The sequence below is a fragment of the Nipponia nippon genome, unplaced genomic scaffold (genome assembly GCF_047370975.1).
Source record: "Nipponia nippon isolate SJK-2023a ecotype South Korea unplaced genomic scaffold, ASM4737097v1 scaffold_9, whole genome shotgun sequence".
NCBI classification, from domain to species: domain Eukaryota; kingdom Metazoa; phylum Chordata; class Aves; order Pelecaniformes; family Threskiornithidae; genus Nipponia; species Nipponia nippon.
Genome location: NW_028262413.1, coordinates 14,091,354 through 14,110,502, shown reverse-complemented (window position 1 = coordinate 14,110,502; position 19,149 = coordinate 14,091,354). Strand labels below are relative to the sequence as shown.

Sequence of the window (19,149 nt, the reverse complement as noted above, 5' to 3'; positions counted from 1 at the left end):
TTGAAACATGAAGAATGGAGACAGCCATACCCTCCTCTTCATTGGCACCTCCAATGCTCCAGTCCTGAGCAGCAGCTTGGGAAGAAGTCCCTACCTGGTGTGAGGGCAGGTATTCTTGCTTAAGTGCTAGATATACAGCGCGTGCTTTAAACATAAAGATGCTAACACATGCTGTTGTATATTTTTTATAGTATTATCTGCCCCCCCAATCTCAAAATAGCTCATTTCAAAATGCAATTAGCTATTTCCTTTAAGTCTTAGTTTATTGAGTGTATAATTAAATGAGCAATATTTTTGCCCAAATTCTTTGTTTAAATTTCTTTACAGATGTTTCTGTCATTTTTCACTCCTCTGGGCCTGTGACAATTCACTAGCACAGCCCAGGCAGGTTGCTGGCTATGCTGGTTGACAATAAGAGAACAGGTATTTGATAAACTCGACCTACATGAATACAGAAAATAACCAATTCAGTTCCCAGAGGATGTAGCAAGCATCAAACAAAGGGACAAAAATAAGAGTGTTCTGAACGGGATTTAAGGTTTGCTTTAAAAGTGACACATTTTCTCCACCAACACTAGATATACTCCTTCAGTGCTTATTCTTATAAGTATTGTGCTGTGCAAGATGAATTCCACTCCAAACAGAAAAACCACATATGCCAGGCGTCCGTGTCAGTCGTGTGAGGTCTGGAGTCTCGCTACAGTTGCGGAGACGCTCCAAAGTTAACCAACTGCTCAAAAAGCATGGACACGATGTTATAGTTATTGACAAGAACAGAGTAAACCATCTTAAAGACTGCGTGCCTCTTAGTCATATAGCATGGTAACTACAAAAGTGTCTACTGTTCAGCTAACATTTCCATGGCTAGATTTTTCAATGATTTTTTTTTTTCCTCATGTAAGAGCTTATATGACCTTAAGAAGGCTTAAACCTTCACCGGGTATTTATATTACTTGGAGCCATGACATCTTAAATTGTTTTATTATCTTGGAAGTCAGAGCAGGGTCACGAGCAATACATCTAATCTAGAAAACCTGTACCTTAGAAGTTGAGGAGTGACACAGAGAGAAATGCTAAAAACCTTCACTGCAACCGCATACACATTTACTGTAATGAGCAATTTTAACTAAATTTAACTTTAAACACATCTTGTATAATATACTTGAGAAGAATAAAAAAGTCGCTGCTTGTCCGCACAAATCAAGAGGAGCAGATGTGGGCAGGAGTCCCGCAGCCTCCCACCGTAACTTCTCCCAGGCAAAATCTCCAGTGTGCAGTTCTCAAAAGAGTGCCTGTACAACAGTTTCCCAGTAGCAAAACAGAAAGCAAGTGGTGTATGACACATCTAGGTATGCCTGAGATGGGACTTTGCAAACACATAGACTGAAAAACATTCTGAGAGCAAAGTGAATACGTACCAACAAACTATAAAAGAATTCATGTACGAAGAGCCCCAGAGCACAAATCAGAAGGTACAGCAGGTGATAAAGAAACTCTACATCCATGATCATTGCCTTGTATCCTCTGGTGAAGGTTCCACAGTTTCCCACAAAACTCATCAGAAAAATGATTTTATTACAAACCTAAGTGAAGATTAACCATAAATTAGTTACAACATATGTGGCTTTCAGGAAAAAAGGGCAATTTTTCAAAGCTGGAGATAACTCATCTCCAGCTCCATGATGATATCAACAACCGTGCTGAACTGTCTGTTGCACGACAGAATTTTACACATCAATCAAAACCTGCTTTCTGTTGCGTTTTCTGCACAGCTGAGAGAGTGAGCCAAAACTAAAACTGCATGTGTCTAATAAAACGTGTGCACTGACTCCTGTCTCCAGCTTGTTGTTGGGCATCAAGACTAAGATTTAAAGAAGAAAGTAAAAACACTCCCTTGGTGTGAGAGGTAAACCTTCCTAAAAAAACCCCCTGTTCTAAGCATGGCACTTTCTGCAGTTGAATAACTCTCTAGCCTACAGCAACCCTTACATTTCCGAAACACACCCTAATGCTTGCTAATAAGCAAGTGCTCCATATTCCCTCAGCAGTTCACTCTCGGATCATGCACCCAGTAATCCTCCTGTGTAGCACGAGCCATCAACACCAGAAGGAAAGCTGCCTTCAACTCACCTGGAACCTGCTAAATGCTACAATTACCAGTAACAACAACCAACCTCACAACGCAACTCTGACTCTGTAGTACCTGGCATTCAGTGACGTATTTTGAAGACAAGAAGTGCTATTAAATGATGCACTTGAAAGCTGGGCACTTCGTAATAAAGACAAGGACTTTGAGAAGACGCGTCTTTGCACAGCTCCTGCTGACTCAGTCAGAGAGAAACACTTTTGGCTTACTTGCCACAAGACACCACAAGTATCCGGGTTTGAGCGTTAATGAAGTTCTCTGGTGGCTCAGCTTACATGCTCAGTCCACACATTACTGTAGCAAAACTGCTTAGTGTGAGCTTTTGGCTGGCAGGTAGACTGCAGACAGACATTTGGGAAATGCATTGTTTAGTGAATCTTACACAACCCCAAAAATACTGTAGCTTAGTCACTGAACGGGAGACGGGTTTGAGCGAGTAACCGTGTACTTTAGGGTCACAGAGGCTTCTTTGCATTTATGGCTGGAGGGGGAGCTGTTTCTAGACTGTGGCAAAACTGAGCTAAACCTTAGAGGTCTCCAGCCTGTGGAACCAGGATTAAATGAACAGCAGCAAAGCACTTCTGCTAGAAACAGTCCAAAGAAGGAATTACTCCTCCCACCAGTTCCACCACAATGTCCCAGGCTATTTTTGCCTGACATGTTCATGAGCAGGTAAGAAACCCTTACATAATATGCAAGAGAACTTCAAAAAAGCCCACTCGATACTTACGTTGAATGCACCCAGAAGAAATAAAGTAGGTTGTAAACCAACTGAAAATATTAGTCGTAATATTGTAGAAGCAATTAAGGCTCGGATGCCATGGGGCTTAGGAAGAGCTATAACGATAGCCAGAGATATCAGCATAGCTGTCCACAGCAAGCCTGACCAGTGGGGCTCCAGTGTACCTAGGGTGAAGAAGAAAAAACAAACCCCATTTCAATACTTTGTATAACCAAACAAACAAAACCAAAATAACCAAATAAATGCCATTTTGTCTTATCTTTGGTGGAGCATCATTAAGCCTGATGTTCAGACATTACTGATTTTAAAGTGGTAAGTGGAACATCTGAGCCCGGCGCCTTCAGCAGATTTTAATTACAAACTTGTTACTAAAGCATTATGTAAATGATAAGCACCAGTATTATAGGATTCTTCATTTTAGCGTTCATTACTTATACACCTTGAATGCTGAAAAGAAGGGGCATTTTGCTAATGCGTTCTGTAGAGACATTGAATGGGTAGGCGAGGACAGACAACATACTCCTCCAGGTCCAGATTCACAGCAGATTCTCCTGTTATGCTTTTGGTCAAAAACCTCGTACCAGTTTTTGTCATCTCTTGCTATTTCTGGTTCTATTTAGACTGTCCCATGAGACTGTCTGCTTACATAACATCAGCCTGTGTTGCTAAAAATACACTTCTCTGAAGGAGCCATAAAAAATACTCAGTCGAAAATACCATTTACCCTGGGTTTATGCAGAATATAAAAGACATCCTTTTCTTAAAACTGACATTAAAAAAATGCTTTTCTTCAAGCAACTGGTACCTCAACAGACAAAAAGGCAAGAGCTCTCAAATTTGCTAGCACTCTGCAACCCTTCTGCAAGAACATACTCAGAGGAATGTTGTGTCTTGTTGGCAAAATATTCACTAAGGGCTTTTTTCTCCCCCCGCCCAAACTCAGAAGGCTTAGGAAATATTGCTCTCATCTGACTACCACAAGCAGCCATTTAATTTTGTTCCAAATCACTGTAGATTAATAAAGACAGCAGAGGATAGATGGAAATTAAAACTTAATAAGCGTAAAGTTGAACAGATGTTTCCGCTGTCTGAAGGGAGTTTGGGATCCCAGCGCAACGCAGCCACTGCTACTTGAGCTGTCAAACAGCAAAAGGTGCAGAGCTTGAAACAGAGTCACCCGAGTGGGAATGATAAACAGCACAGAGAGGGGAGAGACAAAAAAATGTGCAGAAGCTCATTTAGGAATGACTTGGGAATTGCTGTGAGAGGCAGATCCTGAAGGATCCTGCCTGCACCTGCACAGGTGTCTGAACATCCCAGCTCTTACAAAGCCATCCACGGCACATGAATATATTTGCCTTCACAAGTTTCAGCAGTTCCCAGCAGGCCTGGAAAAATAACTAGAGTTAATGAAGTCCTCAACTGTTGCCTGTAACACCCACCTTGAAAAGGCATGACACCACTGGCTGCTCATCAGCACGAGGAGTGCAATGCCCTGACATACAAAGCCCTTAGTGGGACCTGGGTCAGGTGAGTGGGGCTCAGGGCACGGGCTTGTCTCTCCTTCCTGGGGAGAGAGAGAGACTGGGAGCAAACTGGGACCGGTGTTTTTGCCCTTGGCAAATGAATCTCACCAAGCCAGCGGTCACTGGACATCAACTGTCCGCTCCCAACCGAATGGCAAAGCCTTGCTGCAGTCATGTGGAGTCTGTTACGAGACTGCTGGCAGGAGGAGTGTGTAACTGGGAGGACCTGGTAGGAAGCTCTCCCTGTCTCTGGAATTCTCACGGTTCCAGTACCCAATTCCAGGCATCCAGTTTTGTTTCTGCTCCTCAAGTCAGAAGTTTTACTGCTTCTGCTACAGTCAGATGCTAATCAGCTGCTCAGTTCACAGTGCCTGACCAATTCAAGACACCAGCAACTTCCCCCAAACGGTCTGCTTTGAAAAGTCTTTCTTTTTTTTAAAGCTAAATATGAAATGCACATGTATTTATTTATTTACATTTTTGACTGTAACTAGTAGAGAAAGAGATTTGATCAAAATGTTACTTGATAAATAAAATACTTCAAATATGCATGGTAGAGCATCTTCAAAATGCCAAATGATCCCTCCCCTAGTCTTGCAACTTGTAATCTCAATGAACTTGTTTAATTACTAGCTTTCCTAGCAGCCATAAATACAGACTTTTACATTTTAACTTGCGATCTTTGAAACTAGAGACAGAAAATTCAGTTGCTCTTTGTGCTTGTTGAAACCTTTCAACCAACTGCTGGCCAGAACGGGATCGGGGTAGCCCCATGTCTGCTGTCACCGGGTGCGCTGCAGAGGTACAGCAGCCGAAGCCACAGCCTGATGTTGCAGAAGGTAACTGTAACTCTTCCCCCTCTCAGGATCACTGGATTTTCATCCAAAATAGCCTGTACCTTCTCCCAGGTTTTATCAGGATGCAGAACCCCTAAACACACGTTTTTCATGCCCACTGCCTTTACCCCACTGTGACCATTAGCTGCTGACCACTACTTGGTCAAAACTACGGCTCTCCTCAGTCTAAATTAACTGATGAGCTGCAAAAAGGGTGAAGCGGCTTTTATGCCACGCACACAGAGCTCAGCTGTAATTTTGTTATGGTCAGGCTACTGCTATCTTTGAGCTGCACTGTCTTTGGGTTCTGTAGTTAGCAATGAACATGTGAAAGATGCAGAGGGAAGTTTAATAGGAAAAGATAAGCATCTAACTGGCCCCGTTGAATTATGAATCTCAAAGAAAGGGAAGTGAAGGCTTGAACGTGAATCACCCTGAGGGAGGTTTTACTGCTGGGATCCTTATTTACTCCAGTTGACATGGTCGCGGCAAAAGCTCCTACCTAGGTATTTCCTTTACACCAGCTTTGCAAGTGATAAACATGATAGAGGCATTCACAAGAATATTTCTCTAGATTTCCTGATTCTTGCTGACATGAATCCACCCCTTGACCTGCCCTGGGGTGCATCTCTTGGAGAGGCTGGATCTAAGGAAGAGCAGCTGAGTCTCATCAGGACTCCACTGGAAGTATCTACTGAATTGGCTCTAAGAACCACCACTGTCACACAAACCCACTGTTTGGATCAAAAGTGACTTTCATAAGACCTATGACAGCAAGATTGTGCAATCCCACATGAACCGCACATGTTAATTCACACTTAGAAATGTTAGAATGATAGATTTTGTTCTCCAGACATGAGATTTTTTTTTTCTCTAGACATGAGAATTCTGATCCTCTAGACATGTTAGAAATGAGAGCACAAGCCCAGCTGTTACCTGCTCATGCAAGGAACCTTGGAGCAGCGGGTTGCTCCCAAGCCAGGGGACATGGCTGGCGCGCTCCTCCTCGCGCCCTAGGGCAACCCCTGCTCTAAGTGCTCGCAGGGGTAAGGGACTCCTAGGAGAGACGGTAACAGAGGGGAAATGGGCTCTTTTTCTGTATTCTCCATCGATTTATAATGGCACAAGGCAGGTCACTTCGCTCCCGTACGCCTCACCTGCCAGTGCAGGGTAATCTCACTCACCCGACCCCAACACTCAGAGGCCTCCTGAAGCGCTATGTTACCATGAAAGTTTTATGGAAAATGGCATTAATAAAATGCAAGCTCAAGGAAAACAACAAATTAACATTTCTCATATTTTTAGTTCAATACTTAATTACAGAACTTTAAAACAAAGTAGAACAGTCAAGTAATTAAAGGTGGATGTCTGTCTTTGATAATTCTTTCCCCTAGGAAAAAGCATGGCTCTACATTTTCCTTACAAATGCCTCAAGAAAAAGTAAGTTAGAGAATAGCACATTTTAAATCAAGGCAATTAAAGCCCATTTCTGTTCTCCTGTCCCCACTGAAGTAAATGGGGATGTGCAGACACAAGCGGGGGACAGAATTTGGCTCATTATACCTTATTTGTTCACATATTTTTGTATGTTAAATATTGGTACCTCCTCGAATTCCTTTGAATGGATAGAAAAATGCTACGAGCAGGTTCATAAGGACAGCCAGGTTAAAGGAAATACTGCTCCAGAAGGACATGTTGCGAGCACACCAGTATAGGAAAGGTTGAGCTGCAAAAGAGAAAAATAATTCTTTTTAATGCAGCATTTAAAGTAAGAGGTCTATATAAAAAAATAATCTCCACCAAAACTTAGTTTATTTTCAGTTTGCCCAAAAGCACAGTATCAACAGTAGTAATATTCATGGCTTATTCTGAAGTTTATTTGATTACTCTTTATCTTTGAGGTACTTCCAGTTTCCTAGATACTGCTTTAAGGCAAAGGACTCCTGTTAAAAAGGAACATAATTTCAAATACGATTTAGCAGCAGAATGAGTTCAGAAGTGCCAGGTTTCCCGCATACTTTGTACTCAGAGTCACACAAAGAACAATTAGGAGGAAGAAAATTTGTAGGTGTTCTCAGTGGTGAGATTCAGCCCCATCCCTCCCAGTTCTGCTGCTGCCAGCAGCTCACCTACACGAGATCCTGCCCACCTTCAAACTTCCCTTCCGGGCAGCAAGCCAGAAAAAACGCAGCGCAGACAGTGCAAGGTGGACAAGTGAGACACAAAATGCAGCACAGCGACGTAACAATAAAGCTAAAATGTTTAGCACTAGTTGCCAAGCCAGTAAGACATCTTTACTTCAGGCTGATAGACGAATATAGCCCCAGAATAACAACCGAGTTGAAGCTCGGCTGGCCTTCCCTCTGCCCTGTGGGCAAAGGAGACAAGCACATCTGCACAGAGCTATGTGTACAGTTAAACAGCTGCGCATTTTAAATTCTTAATACTATATATAAATAATTTTCAAAAAGACTCCTAATTTTAATAATCTCTGCAGCAAGAATCAAGAGGTACAGAAAGCAGGACTCATTTTCTGAAGTGGTCGTGGACCAGAAGATGACAAGGACAGCTAAGAAGCTGCCTTACAGTAATTCCCTCTGCATCAAGGCAAAATCCCCCTGATTTTAGCTCCTGCAGCCTCATTGTACAGCAAATTGTGTACTGCTGAAATCTAGAGTCGAAAAAAAAAAAAAAGAGTCTATTAAAAATGCTCTCAAAGAAGGGAAAGAACTAATGTTTTTCCCTGTTGAAAGGAGGTATCGTGTACAGATATCAGAGAGCAAAGGAAGAGAAGCTCACAGCAAAATTTAGGGAAAAGATAAAAATGCAAACTCTGGGGCTGAAAAGAAGAGTAAATTAATGAATGCAGCAATTCTGGGCCTCACAGCAGCCACCACCTCTCTTCAGCAAATCACCTCTTCTAGCATCCTAAGCAAAAAAATGGGTTAAAAGAATTATACAATGCCTCATTATACTGAGCTGAAATGCACATAAAAAGCAAATGTATTGAACAGCTGAATGCAAAGGGAAGGACTACAGAAAGGTACCCCATCACTGTAAGAATACAAGCTTCATTGCACCTAATTAGCCAGGCACATGTTAAGCCTCACGGAAATGTGATGTAGCAATGTTTCAAATATATGATGCATTGATTTCTCTATTATTTCTGTTCTCAGTTTCATTTTAACTGGAAGAATTTGTAAGCAGGCTGAATTCATTTGTATGAAATTGTTATACGAAGAGTCACTGTAAAGTTCCAGGTTTTACTTTAAACCTTCATTTGGGAATGGGCACAGACTATCTGCCCTGTGTAGCACTTCTGCCTGGTTTTGGCAGGCTCATTTAAACTCTTAATTAAGACCTTGGGAGACTTACGGCGCTCAGATTATGAGCCAGCACCATGAGCTGAAGGGGGAAGTACACGGGTCCTTATAAAGACTTTTTAAAAAAGTCTTTCTCAGGTTCGAATAAACTGTAAGTGGTATCACGTGAGTGCAGCACAGAGCACTGCCAGCCAGTCATGTCTTGAAAACACAAATCTGTATTTAAGGATGTGAGAAACAATTGTATAAGTGTAGAATATCACTTAGAGGCCAAACAAGACCAGAATATTAGGAGACAGACTAAATGATTCCAGTTTAAAGAAAAAAGAAATATTCTCCAATTCTGCAGGTGGATCTTGATCAATTTGTGGTCTGTTGTTAATTATGGCTGTCTTCACAGCTTGCCTGGAGATAGCCTCAAAGATAATTAAAGTAAGTCAAACAACAAAATCTTACAGAACATTTTTTAAAGAATTTATTTGTTTAGGATGTCAAATGCTCCCATATTCTTGTAAAGTTGTTAGAAGTCATTTTAGGAAGCAGCTTCCTGGGGATTTTGATGCTGTCAGAAGTACTAATCCATTGCTCAGTGGAAATAGCTCCACTCTATTTAGTATTCATACACATGAAAAATATTTCAGTAGAGCTGACCCAAGTTTCAGGCAGTCTTATCTGGGCCTGACTTTGATAAATTTAAATAATACGATTACAATTGCTTTTCTCTGTTAAAAGACCTATTAACATATATACATACATCCCAACAATCAGAAGCAAATATTGAGTTTCAGTTACCAAATGTGCAACACATCATCAGCTCTAGTGTGAACTGTGCACATGCATCCTAAAAACAAACTGGAAAGAGTCCAGGCTCTTCTTGGAGGTGCACAGCGAAAGGGCGAAATGCAATCGTCAGAGGTTGCAACAAGGGAAATAATGTTATAAAAAATAATTTTCACAATAAGGAAGGTCAAGAGGTCCCTTCTCACCTAATTTTTTTTCTATGATAGGCAACACTGACTGAGTACCAGCAAGGTCTCTGTCAGGGGGAAAACCTTTGCCAGCCGCGCTGGCGTGGATTGCCTGGCACAGCAGGCAGGTTTCGGTGGCTGACAGCAGCACGCAGCTGTACAGCCCAAGTCCACTCTCACACTTGCTCTAGGAGGTGGCTCCTGACCAGCCTGTGCTCTTCCGCTAATAACTGAAGTTTAGCTGATTCAAGCATGGGGAACAACAGCGGTATCAGATGGCAGATGTTGACTTGAGCAGGAAATAACTGCATTATCTTTCACATTTGAGAGGGTCATCGTTGGTAAATTCTAACCACTCATCGCTGCCCAGTGAAGCTGAGCCTTGTGTAACATTTCTCCTTTTGCAAAACAAGATTTTTTTTTTTTTTTTAATAATCTTAAGCAAACGAACTAGAAACTTTACTGGGGAAAGTTGTGGCACTGACTGTATGAATTAAAATATAGTTTAAAAAGTTGTCCTAGTTGCCTGTGTGAACCTCAGAGGGAAAAGCAGTGCTTGAAAATGCTTGCTTTCAGGTATTTTAGCATCACAGGACTGGAAGGGACTTAGTCGGCATGTCTGCCAGTCTATTCCTTGCCCAAAGGAAGGGTAAATTCTACTTTCACCATTACTGGAAAATGCACGTTTAACCTGTTCTTAAATACCTCCATTGCTGGAGATGCTCGAAGTCCATGCTGCATTACTCAGCCTTACTCCTCCTTGCAACGCAAGGGAGCTGCTTAGTGTATCCAGTGCAGGGAAGGAGAACAGACCACTGCTTTCTTCAGCTGTGTCCTCTCCATTTCTCCCTGCCACCAAATGCCTTCTCATTTAAGCTAAGCCCCCACAAATTTGTTCCTTCCTGTTGGATCTTAAAAAAGACGACCTGTGATCCTTCTTACCACTCTCCCCTGGATCCCCTCCAGTTGGTCCATATTGCTCTTGCATTAAGCTCGACTTCATTACAACATATTGCCATCGTGCAGAGGAGCAGACTCTTTCAAACAATTATCAAGGTTGCTGCCACACTGGGGAACCATCTGCTACCGAGTCAACGTTTTAAACTCTGAAAACCTGACCTCAGTGCTCTGCTGGTAATGCTCCACACAACCACACTGGCAACAGCAACCTACCTCGCAATTTCTTTTGCCAGTTCATCTCATTAAAGAGGTCTTCTGATTTCATGAAGAAGTCATTGATCTTGCTGCCTTGTTCATCCCTCTCCGTGGTATAATATATCCGCAGCTTGGACTCCTTCGTGAGGAATTCACAGATACTGGGCACAGGGAACACTATTTGCTCCATGGTACGGTCCGACCTGACAATCTGAACAGCAGCCTTATTAGAGTTCTTCCTAGTTATTCAATGCTTTTATTTCTTGGTTTGTCTGCTTTTTTTTTTTTTTCCCCTCTCTTTCAAACCAGCTACATGTAGAAACTTATACCTGTTTTGTAGAACAGCAGCTTGGTAGAGACTTCACTTAATTTACCTTTCAAAGCAGGCCTACAATTAGCTCCAAGACTGATAATTTCCATGATGTGGTCTTATCCTGGGAATACTTAGCTGGGATTTCCAAGGGGCCTGCACTAAATTTCAGAGCGATCTGGTCGCCCAATTCAAGAATCCTAGCAAATTTTACCCACACATCGCACAGGCGAGCGTGAGGAATAATAGTTATATTTATATTGCTTATTAGAGAGTTTTGTGAACGCTCCATGTTTGTGCGTGTTTTACTTTTAAAAAGCACTTTAGATTGTGCATCAGGCCAAAATGTCATTTTAATACAGAAAGAATGGCAAAAAGCTATCGCTAACTTTATGGATTCAGCAATAGTACCGGCCAAAATGTAACAGAAGCGAAGTTACACTTCCTCCTGCCAACAGAGCTCTGCTCAGCTCCATCTTAAAGCCCACACATGACAGCTCAAAAATAGCACCCCCCCAGCGGCTGTCAAAAAATAAAATAAAAAAAAAATAAGTACACATATATTCTCATGTCAAAGATGACAGTCCACACACAGGTAGTCAGTTCAATCAAAATATCATGTATAATGTAACCGGTGTTCAACTCCACCATTTCTCTTCCAAGCAGCTCTTTCCGCAGCAGATCATTTCTCCCCACACACCTCCCAGCAGCCACTGGTTTCCCTTTACCTCAATCTGTGCCGTGTGCTTGGCATAAAACTCCAGAGCCTCGTCTCCCTCTATCTGACCTCCCGGCTTCAGCATGTTCTGCAGCTCTTTGTTATGACGAGCCAACTAAAATAAAGGAATGCAAAGGGAGTGGGAGACACCAGATGTCTCTCTATGATATTAAATTTCTGATTTTTGGCATAAAAAAAGAAATAGTACACAGTCAGCTGCTAAGAAAGGGCAAAGTTGACAGAAGGCTTGTTCTATTCCAACCAGACACCCCGCAGCTCTATTTTGGGAGCAAGTTGGAATGATTCAAATACGTATTTTTTTAATATCCGTGTTGTACTCCTCTTTTACCCATCCTCTCCCACCCTTTGCCTGACTTGGGAAACTTTTTGAACATTCGCATTCGGTCTATCCTTCTACACCCACCCTAATTCAAAGGAAGAGAAAATTTGCATCAATTGAAAAGCAGATGCACAGAGCACGGCTCCAAAAATGCTTCTGGATGCTCTAGATTCATTTTACAGCATAATGGTGGTTTTTCTTCTCAGATGCTAAAGGAACAAGAAGTCTCTAATGGAGTGATATATGTAGCATCAATATCTTAAGTAGATGTAGATATATTCCCCCCTGCCTTGGTCTTTTACCTTTCAAACACCACATTGTATCAATACAATGAACCTGACTGGCTCCAACATAGAGAGCATGTGGCAAGAACCATAAAAGCAGAGTGAGATTTCTGCTTACGATTTAAGTGATCTGTGGGTAGACTGTCTTTGGGACTATAAAGTAACCTTTGATAGAGCTGAAAAATAATACATTGCTCCCCAGTACTGCCAAGAACATGAATCATGTGTCTTCAGAAACCTGGTCAAGAGCCTGTCTGCTTCCCATTATAAAAGAAAAATCCCAAATTTTTCCTATATTATAGAATTTTCTTTTCTGATTCTTTAAGGATTGGAATTTGCTCTGATAAAAAGAGAACGTGCAGCAAGTTTATCTCAGAGGTGAGCCATGAAAACGATTTCAGGGAAAAGCAGACCTCTTGCTATTCACAGTTTGTGACACTCAGTGCTACAAAAGCCGTAGATGAAATTCTACCTGATGAGCTAATATATAAATGTTGTGTCCCACGTTCCTCGGAGATGCCGCAAGATCTTCCCCGTTTTCTCCATCTTCGAATTCTATTTCTCCTTGCAGATAAGCCTTCTTTATCACTTCCACCTAGAAAGACAGACACAGGCCAATGAAGAGACAGCTCAGGCTGAGGGCTGAAGCCTGCTAAGGCCAGTATACATTTGCCACTCTTACAGAAGCCAAAGGGAACTGAGCATATACATTCAAGAGGAAGGTCGGTGGGCTTCTCAACATCCAGGATAAAACAGGAGACCTGAACTCAGCACTTTCAGCCCAGCTCGTCAACACAAGCAGCTAAACTTCATGTTCGCCTCTAGGTAATATATTCTGGGCCACCCTCGCAGCATGGTGCATCACGTTCTGACCTCTGGCACGCGCCATAGCTATGTGCACCAAGACGAGCCGCCAGTGTTTCAGCTGTACTTTGAATGTCCTGTTTGTGTTTTCACCAGTTAATACATTAACCAGCCCAAAAGCCTGCCACGGTCTACTGAACAGCTTTTAGGTCACAAGAAATTTTTTGTCTCCCTCTGTCTCTTGTGCAAATGGCTTCTACCTGTGGATTCCAAAGCATCAGACGATGCTCCTCCCCTGCCTTACACAGCATGCTGAATGCCTCCTCCGCGGCATTCGGCGTGGCTTCCCTAATTGCTCGTGCTGCCTGGGAACAAGACAGACTCGTCCCTTGTGCATACTACACTCATTCAACCAAATCCTTGAAAGGTCTTCCAACTGCCAGTGATCCACGCACAGACCTCTTGCAGCACACCTAGGGTGGACACAGCCACCCCAGTCTTCCCAGCGCTGCTGTACCTGGCTTGAAGGGAGTCAGGAGCTTCGGAATGATCCAGGGACTCACCAGCTCTTTGGGCCTCATGTTGTAGAGAATCCTCTCTGCGTTCTCGCTGTCGTGCCTGCTCTCCATGATCGCCAAGAGCAGTTTTGAAGCATTGTTCTGAAGGGAGGGAAGAACACTACCAGTCACTGTCACAAGTCAAAAAACAAGGGTACCCAGCTTGAGTGCTACCGTCCCTGCTGCCCAGAAGGGCTTGAGATACCTGGTTTCTACAAATACAAGCTGCAGGCAAGGCAGAGCCTCCCAGCCAGCCTACTGCAGGAACCCTACAGCCTCGCCTTGCCAAGCACTCCCTCTCCTCTAATTATTGAGATATATGACTTAGTAGTATTTTCTACCAGTTTATTTCCCAAACCCTACTTATTGGGGGCCATCAAATTAACCCAAGTTAAGGTTCAGATTTCTGAAACACCGAGATTTCAAGCTTGTATTGTTTTGTTTTAAAGATACTGCAGCAGTACTACAAGCTCTCAAGTCCAAAACGGTGCAGCTCAGCTTTAACCAAGATACTGTTGATTACATCAAAGGACAGCCAAGGCTGAAGACACAGACGTGCTTCGCTGCTTTTAACTGAAAATTATTCTGTGACCTGCTCATGCCAAGAAATAGAGGGAGGAAATGGGAAACTACCACAAGGCACCAGACTACTTTAATACGAACAATTAAGATTAAAATCCATCATGACTGACAACAAAAACCAATAAAAGTATTTAATTTTGAAGTATAATACTAATTGAGTCTAAAAGCATTTTTTATTTAGAATAAAAAACCCCTCACATTACCCATAATAATGGTGTGAGTCGGCAACGGAAAGCAACTAGACATTGCACTAGAAGACAGGACAATAAGTCAGAAAGGAAATATTTCTAAAACATATGCTGAAGCCTGAGTGCTCTGTGACTACTGTTGCTAGAAGACAACCTGCTAGTGTATTTTGAAACCAGCACCAGGGCTAATTATTTCAGCATTAATATGAACAACCCTAAAAAATTCTTGATAATTAAACATCAACTAATTAAACAACATCAATAAAGTATTAGGAAACTAGATGTAGCATGAGAAATTTTACTTCCATTGTATATGCAAAAGCTTACCAACAACACAAAGGTTTTCACTGGCTTTAAATTTTTAACAGGAAATTATTTTAGGATTCCTCAGCTTATCTTGACTGCCGGCACCCACCCTCATCTGGAAACTGGTGGCTCCATGTTATCATTTAGAAGATGAAATACCTGTGATAAACAAGCTTTGGGCACTGCCTCTAGCTCCTTGATGCATATAATTTTTTGGCACTTATGAATATTGGGATATAATAAACACCCACATAATTCCAACAATAAAATTATGTTTCATCTTACTGTTAATGTGGATCGCACAAAATATTCACTTGCCTTCAGTTCCAACACAAGGTCCATCCTCTTCTTTCCCAAAGGGTTGATGTCATTGAGAATTAATGCTGTGATGATGTCAATACCGTTGGACTCGTGAGTAGCAATGCAGTTCTGTCCAAAGAAAATTCATCAAACTTCACTAATAGTCTACACTAAAAATGCAGCCTAGGCTGGTGACCCGGCCAGAACAGAAGAGTCACCTCTTTCATCACCTCGTAAGCTGTTCGAGATGGATAACTGAACAGAAAACTCCAGTCAGTGGAATAACAAAAGATTAAGGCATTTTGTTTCAAGCTTTTCCTGTCATCAGCCATGGCACGTCCTACTGAAACCACCCAGCTTCAGGAAGCAGAAAGCAACACAGTTGACAAATGAAGCATTTACACGCCAAAGCGCCCAGGCTGAATACATAGCTAAGGAATAACACTGTTTTACTAAGATTAGGAAGAGTTTTCTTTACTTTGGATTTGCCAATTAACACCTGCTTCAGCCCTGTCTAACCAAAGAATGCGAATTTCTGTAACCTTCTTGCTTCCCCTTTAACCCTGCTTTTATAATGGTCTATAACTAAAATGTACAAACCGACACTAGCCTGCTGGCTTCAAAATCCACAGCCCTGCTCTGTCGTCAAGCTCCACTGTGAAGATCCGTACCTATATCTAAAGGTTGTTATGCCACCTGATCCGTAGAACAGAGAGAAGCTGTCCGTTATGAACTGACCTGTACAGCCTCATGCATTCTCTCCCATAGATACAATTTCATCTGAACATCAGTCACCCCCACTATGCTTTGTTTAGCTTTGCTGTAAACTACATTTGAGCACACAAAGAAAAGGCACTTCAAAGGACAGATATTCCTGAAGACTTTCTGAAAAGTCATGTGCCAGTCTTTCTGTACCATACTACGGTTCAAATAGTATGCAAATGGAGAAAATCAGCAGATATTCACGTTTGTAAGTGCAGAGGTTTGCTTGTTAGAAGGGTGACACCCACCCTGGAACACAGGACTTGCCAGGTCATGCAAGCCCACTGGGAACTGTGTTCTCCAACACACACACGGAGCACGTGTTATTTGTTCAGTCAATGCCACAGAGTAGCTGGAGTTTGGAAAACTACTTCGGGGTAGCTATCTCCTTGTATGGTTTACTCTAGACTTTCAGACTTCATTTGACTCATTGAAACAGTTACAGCAAGAGTCACATTTAGACCAAAGGCAGAAGAAATGGGCCTGACTAACTGGGAACGCTGCTCTAAAACACGGCGGTACAACCTGCGGGAAGGTGAAGCAGAAAAGCATGGCCGGGCAGTACAGCTGCCCCTGCCCTCTGATCCTTCCCGCTGGAGCAAACTGCAGTTCTTGAGCACCTAAAAACTCCTGCTTGTACAAGCAAAGTATCTTCCCATATTCCTTGATAATTATTTGACCTTTGAGGCACAGAGCAGACCAAGTCCAGCTATGGGTCAGCACTGCTTTATTCGATAGGATTATTGTCATTATTCAGCTATGCCTTCCCTGTAACATGGTTACTTAAACCTCCGTGCTTGCTTTAGAACAGTTAATCCTGCTTGGAGCGGAACATACCGCTGACAGCGAGTATGGTTTGGGGGGAGCTGGACAGATGCTGCCTCAGCCCCTCTACCCCAGACACTTGGCGGTCCTCACCAACACATAACGCTTGCTCGCTGAGAACCACCACCACATCCCCGTGCAAGCGCACCTACAGCCGGCAGTGACACGCACCTGGTTCTACACATAAGACTATGTCTGAAAACAACCTCAACATGGTTATCGCCTTCATTAACAAAGCTACAGAGCTCAACCTTCTCCCACTGGGCTGGGGGGACCACATTTCTGGCCTCCTTTACAACAGGCAACAGAGCTTGGTTTTAGCAATATTTTTACTACCAAGTATTTCAAGTACAAAAATTCCCCACTCCTCCCTGTCCGTCAAGTCTAATAAAACAACATAAATCCTAGGAAAACAGAAAAACCTCTACTGCTTTGAGTGGTTCAACTCTTCAGAGAACAACTCCTTGAGAAAGAGAAGTTGATTATTATGAGTTTATTAGGAAAAATAAAAACCCCAAAACCAATTTGTCAGGCAAGTAAAAGGGAGCAGCATTGTAAGACAACACAAGTCTAGCAGACTGAGAGCCCAAGCCCAGCAGAGCACATGCTGCAGGTGTAGGGAGAAGGGGTGATGCTTTTCACAGCTATGGATGTATTACCTGGTTCTCGTGGCAAGGCCCCTGACAGTATTCGGTCAAACTTTCCAGTGTCTGGTTGATCAGCGCTACGTTTTTCTCATTTATATACAGACCAAGAAGTCCAAGTCCACCAGTTGTGCTTCCACAGATACAGTCCAGAAACTGCAGTGTCTCACACACCAAGTTGTAGTTTGTCTTATTGTTCTGGCAGCGAAGGAAATTCTGCGGGGAAAGTGTCAAAGCCAGGAGAGGGAAGGAGAGAAAAAAAAAAAATATACAAACTGATGTTTGGATCATAACATTTTATTAAGTTCATCGACCCACAATCGCACTGCATGGTATATTGCTCTAATTTCACTGGAGCCTGGACAAGCAAGCAATTTAAGCCTCTTTCAGGGCTTGCTTGCAACGCGCTGCTCTCTTGAGCAGCTTGGTGGCTTCAAATTTTATAGAAGACAAGCAGCAATAAACAGAGTGCATTCATTAGAGCACTGAAACCCAACATGGAATAGGCCATTCACTGTGGATCAGAAAGCTCTCCTGAGCCTGGAAGCTTTCCTTCTAGCCTACCTGCTATATTTCACTGCTAACCATCCCTCAAGGCTCTCTCCTCCCAAGACCTTTCTCCAAGACAGAAGCAGCAATTCCCTGGCTCTGCCTTCACAGCAGCACCACCTGCACAAGCGGCAAGGAGGCACCTGACTGCATGCCTTGAAGGAAGGCGTCTTGAAATGCAATTCTCTCAATTGCATTTCTTCCCACATAATTATTGTAATCCCTGCTTGAAACTGCTGATTAGGAGCAGCTCCTCTAATGAAATCCTAGATTTAGCAGCATGGATTAAACATGTTTCCTCTCTCCTGTGTTCCAAAGGAAAAAAAAACAAACCCAACCAAAACAAAGGACACTTATTGAAAAACAATTTCCCAGTGACTCAGATGCTGTTTGTCGGTGTGTTTCCAGCAGCGCGCTATAAAAATGGATAGCCACTACCACTTTCTTTTCCTCGAAGTTTCAGCAGAAGAACTCCTATCTAGCTTAATTCTAGCAGGTTACAAAACACTTCAAAGGTGAAAAAACTGCTCAGACGAACAAGATGCATGGGACTATGGAACCAGCAAGGTCTTTTCTGCAAGCCTGCAGAGAAACGCTGTTAACTGATTGCCTCTAGTGCCTGCGTCAGACTAATAAGTCTTTTAAGGCAAACAGACTGAGAAATTGCCAGATTCAATTGAAGGCTAAGCTAAAAAAGGAAAATGCTGTCTATGAATGCAGACTAAAGGTGACAGTGATTCAGCACATTTCAACTGATTGCTCATTTAGTATCCTGACTTTTGATTAACTTGTCAGAATGTAGAGAGGTTGATGCTACAGAAATCAGAGCTCGTGCCTTCCCTCCAGGAAAAAAGCAAAAATAATGGATAATACTGAAAGCGATGAAACAAAATGCTCCCCAGCTTCAGTACCGTATTTGTTCTGATTATAGCTAGGTTTATACCAGCCTTAGCTTCTTGATCCAAAGTCAATAAACACAAAGGAAAGAGGAGGAATGAGGCATAGGAGGCAGAAGGACAACGTTAGATGGCTAAACAAGGGGAAGGAAAAAATTGTAGAAAACAAGACCCTGCTGCACTGCGAGAAACTGCCCCAGGGAATGGCTGTTGCCATCTCAGCCAGTATAGATTGAGCTCTTCAGTTCCTGTCATCCAGAGCATCTCACAGGCTACGAAGTGGGAACACAACTCTTCAATATTGAACATGCCACCCTATAACTTTCAGTGGGAATGAACCTGAGATACCATCCACAAGACCCTGTGTTCAGAATAAAGAGCTATAGTT

At 42.6% G+C, this 19,149-nt stretch overlaps 1 protein-coding gene across 1 annotated transcript in view; it reads right to left on the bottom strand.

The window, feature by feature from the left end:
* Nucleotides 1–19,149, bottom strand: part of ITPR1 (inositol 1,4,5-trisphosphate receptor type 1) — a 186,296-nt gene that overhangs the window by 24,147 nt on the left and 143,000 nt on the right. Inside the window, exons 47-55 of the mRNA XM_087744237.1 lie at nt 17,332–17,532; nt 15,104–15,214; nt 13,716–13,811; nt 12,821–12,943; nt 11,735–11,839; nt 10,715–10,907; nt 6,854–6,976; nt 2,877–3,052; nt 1,419–1,583 (exon numbers count right to left, since the gene is read on the bottom strand). Coding sequence (XP_087600363.1) covers nt 1,419–1,583; nt 2,877–3,052; nt 6,854–6,976; nt 10,715–10,907; nt 11,735–11,839; nt 12,821–12,943; nt 13,716–13,811; nt 15,104–15,214; nt 17,332–17,532 — 1,293 coding nt within the window. The remainder of the gene's footprint in view (nt 1–1,418; nt 1,584–2,876; nt 3,053–6,853; nt 6,977–10,714; nt 10,908–11,734; nt 11,840–12,820; nt 12,944–13,715; nt 13,812–15,103; nt 15,215–17,331; nt 17,533–19,149) is intronic.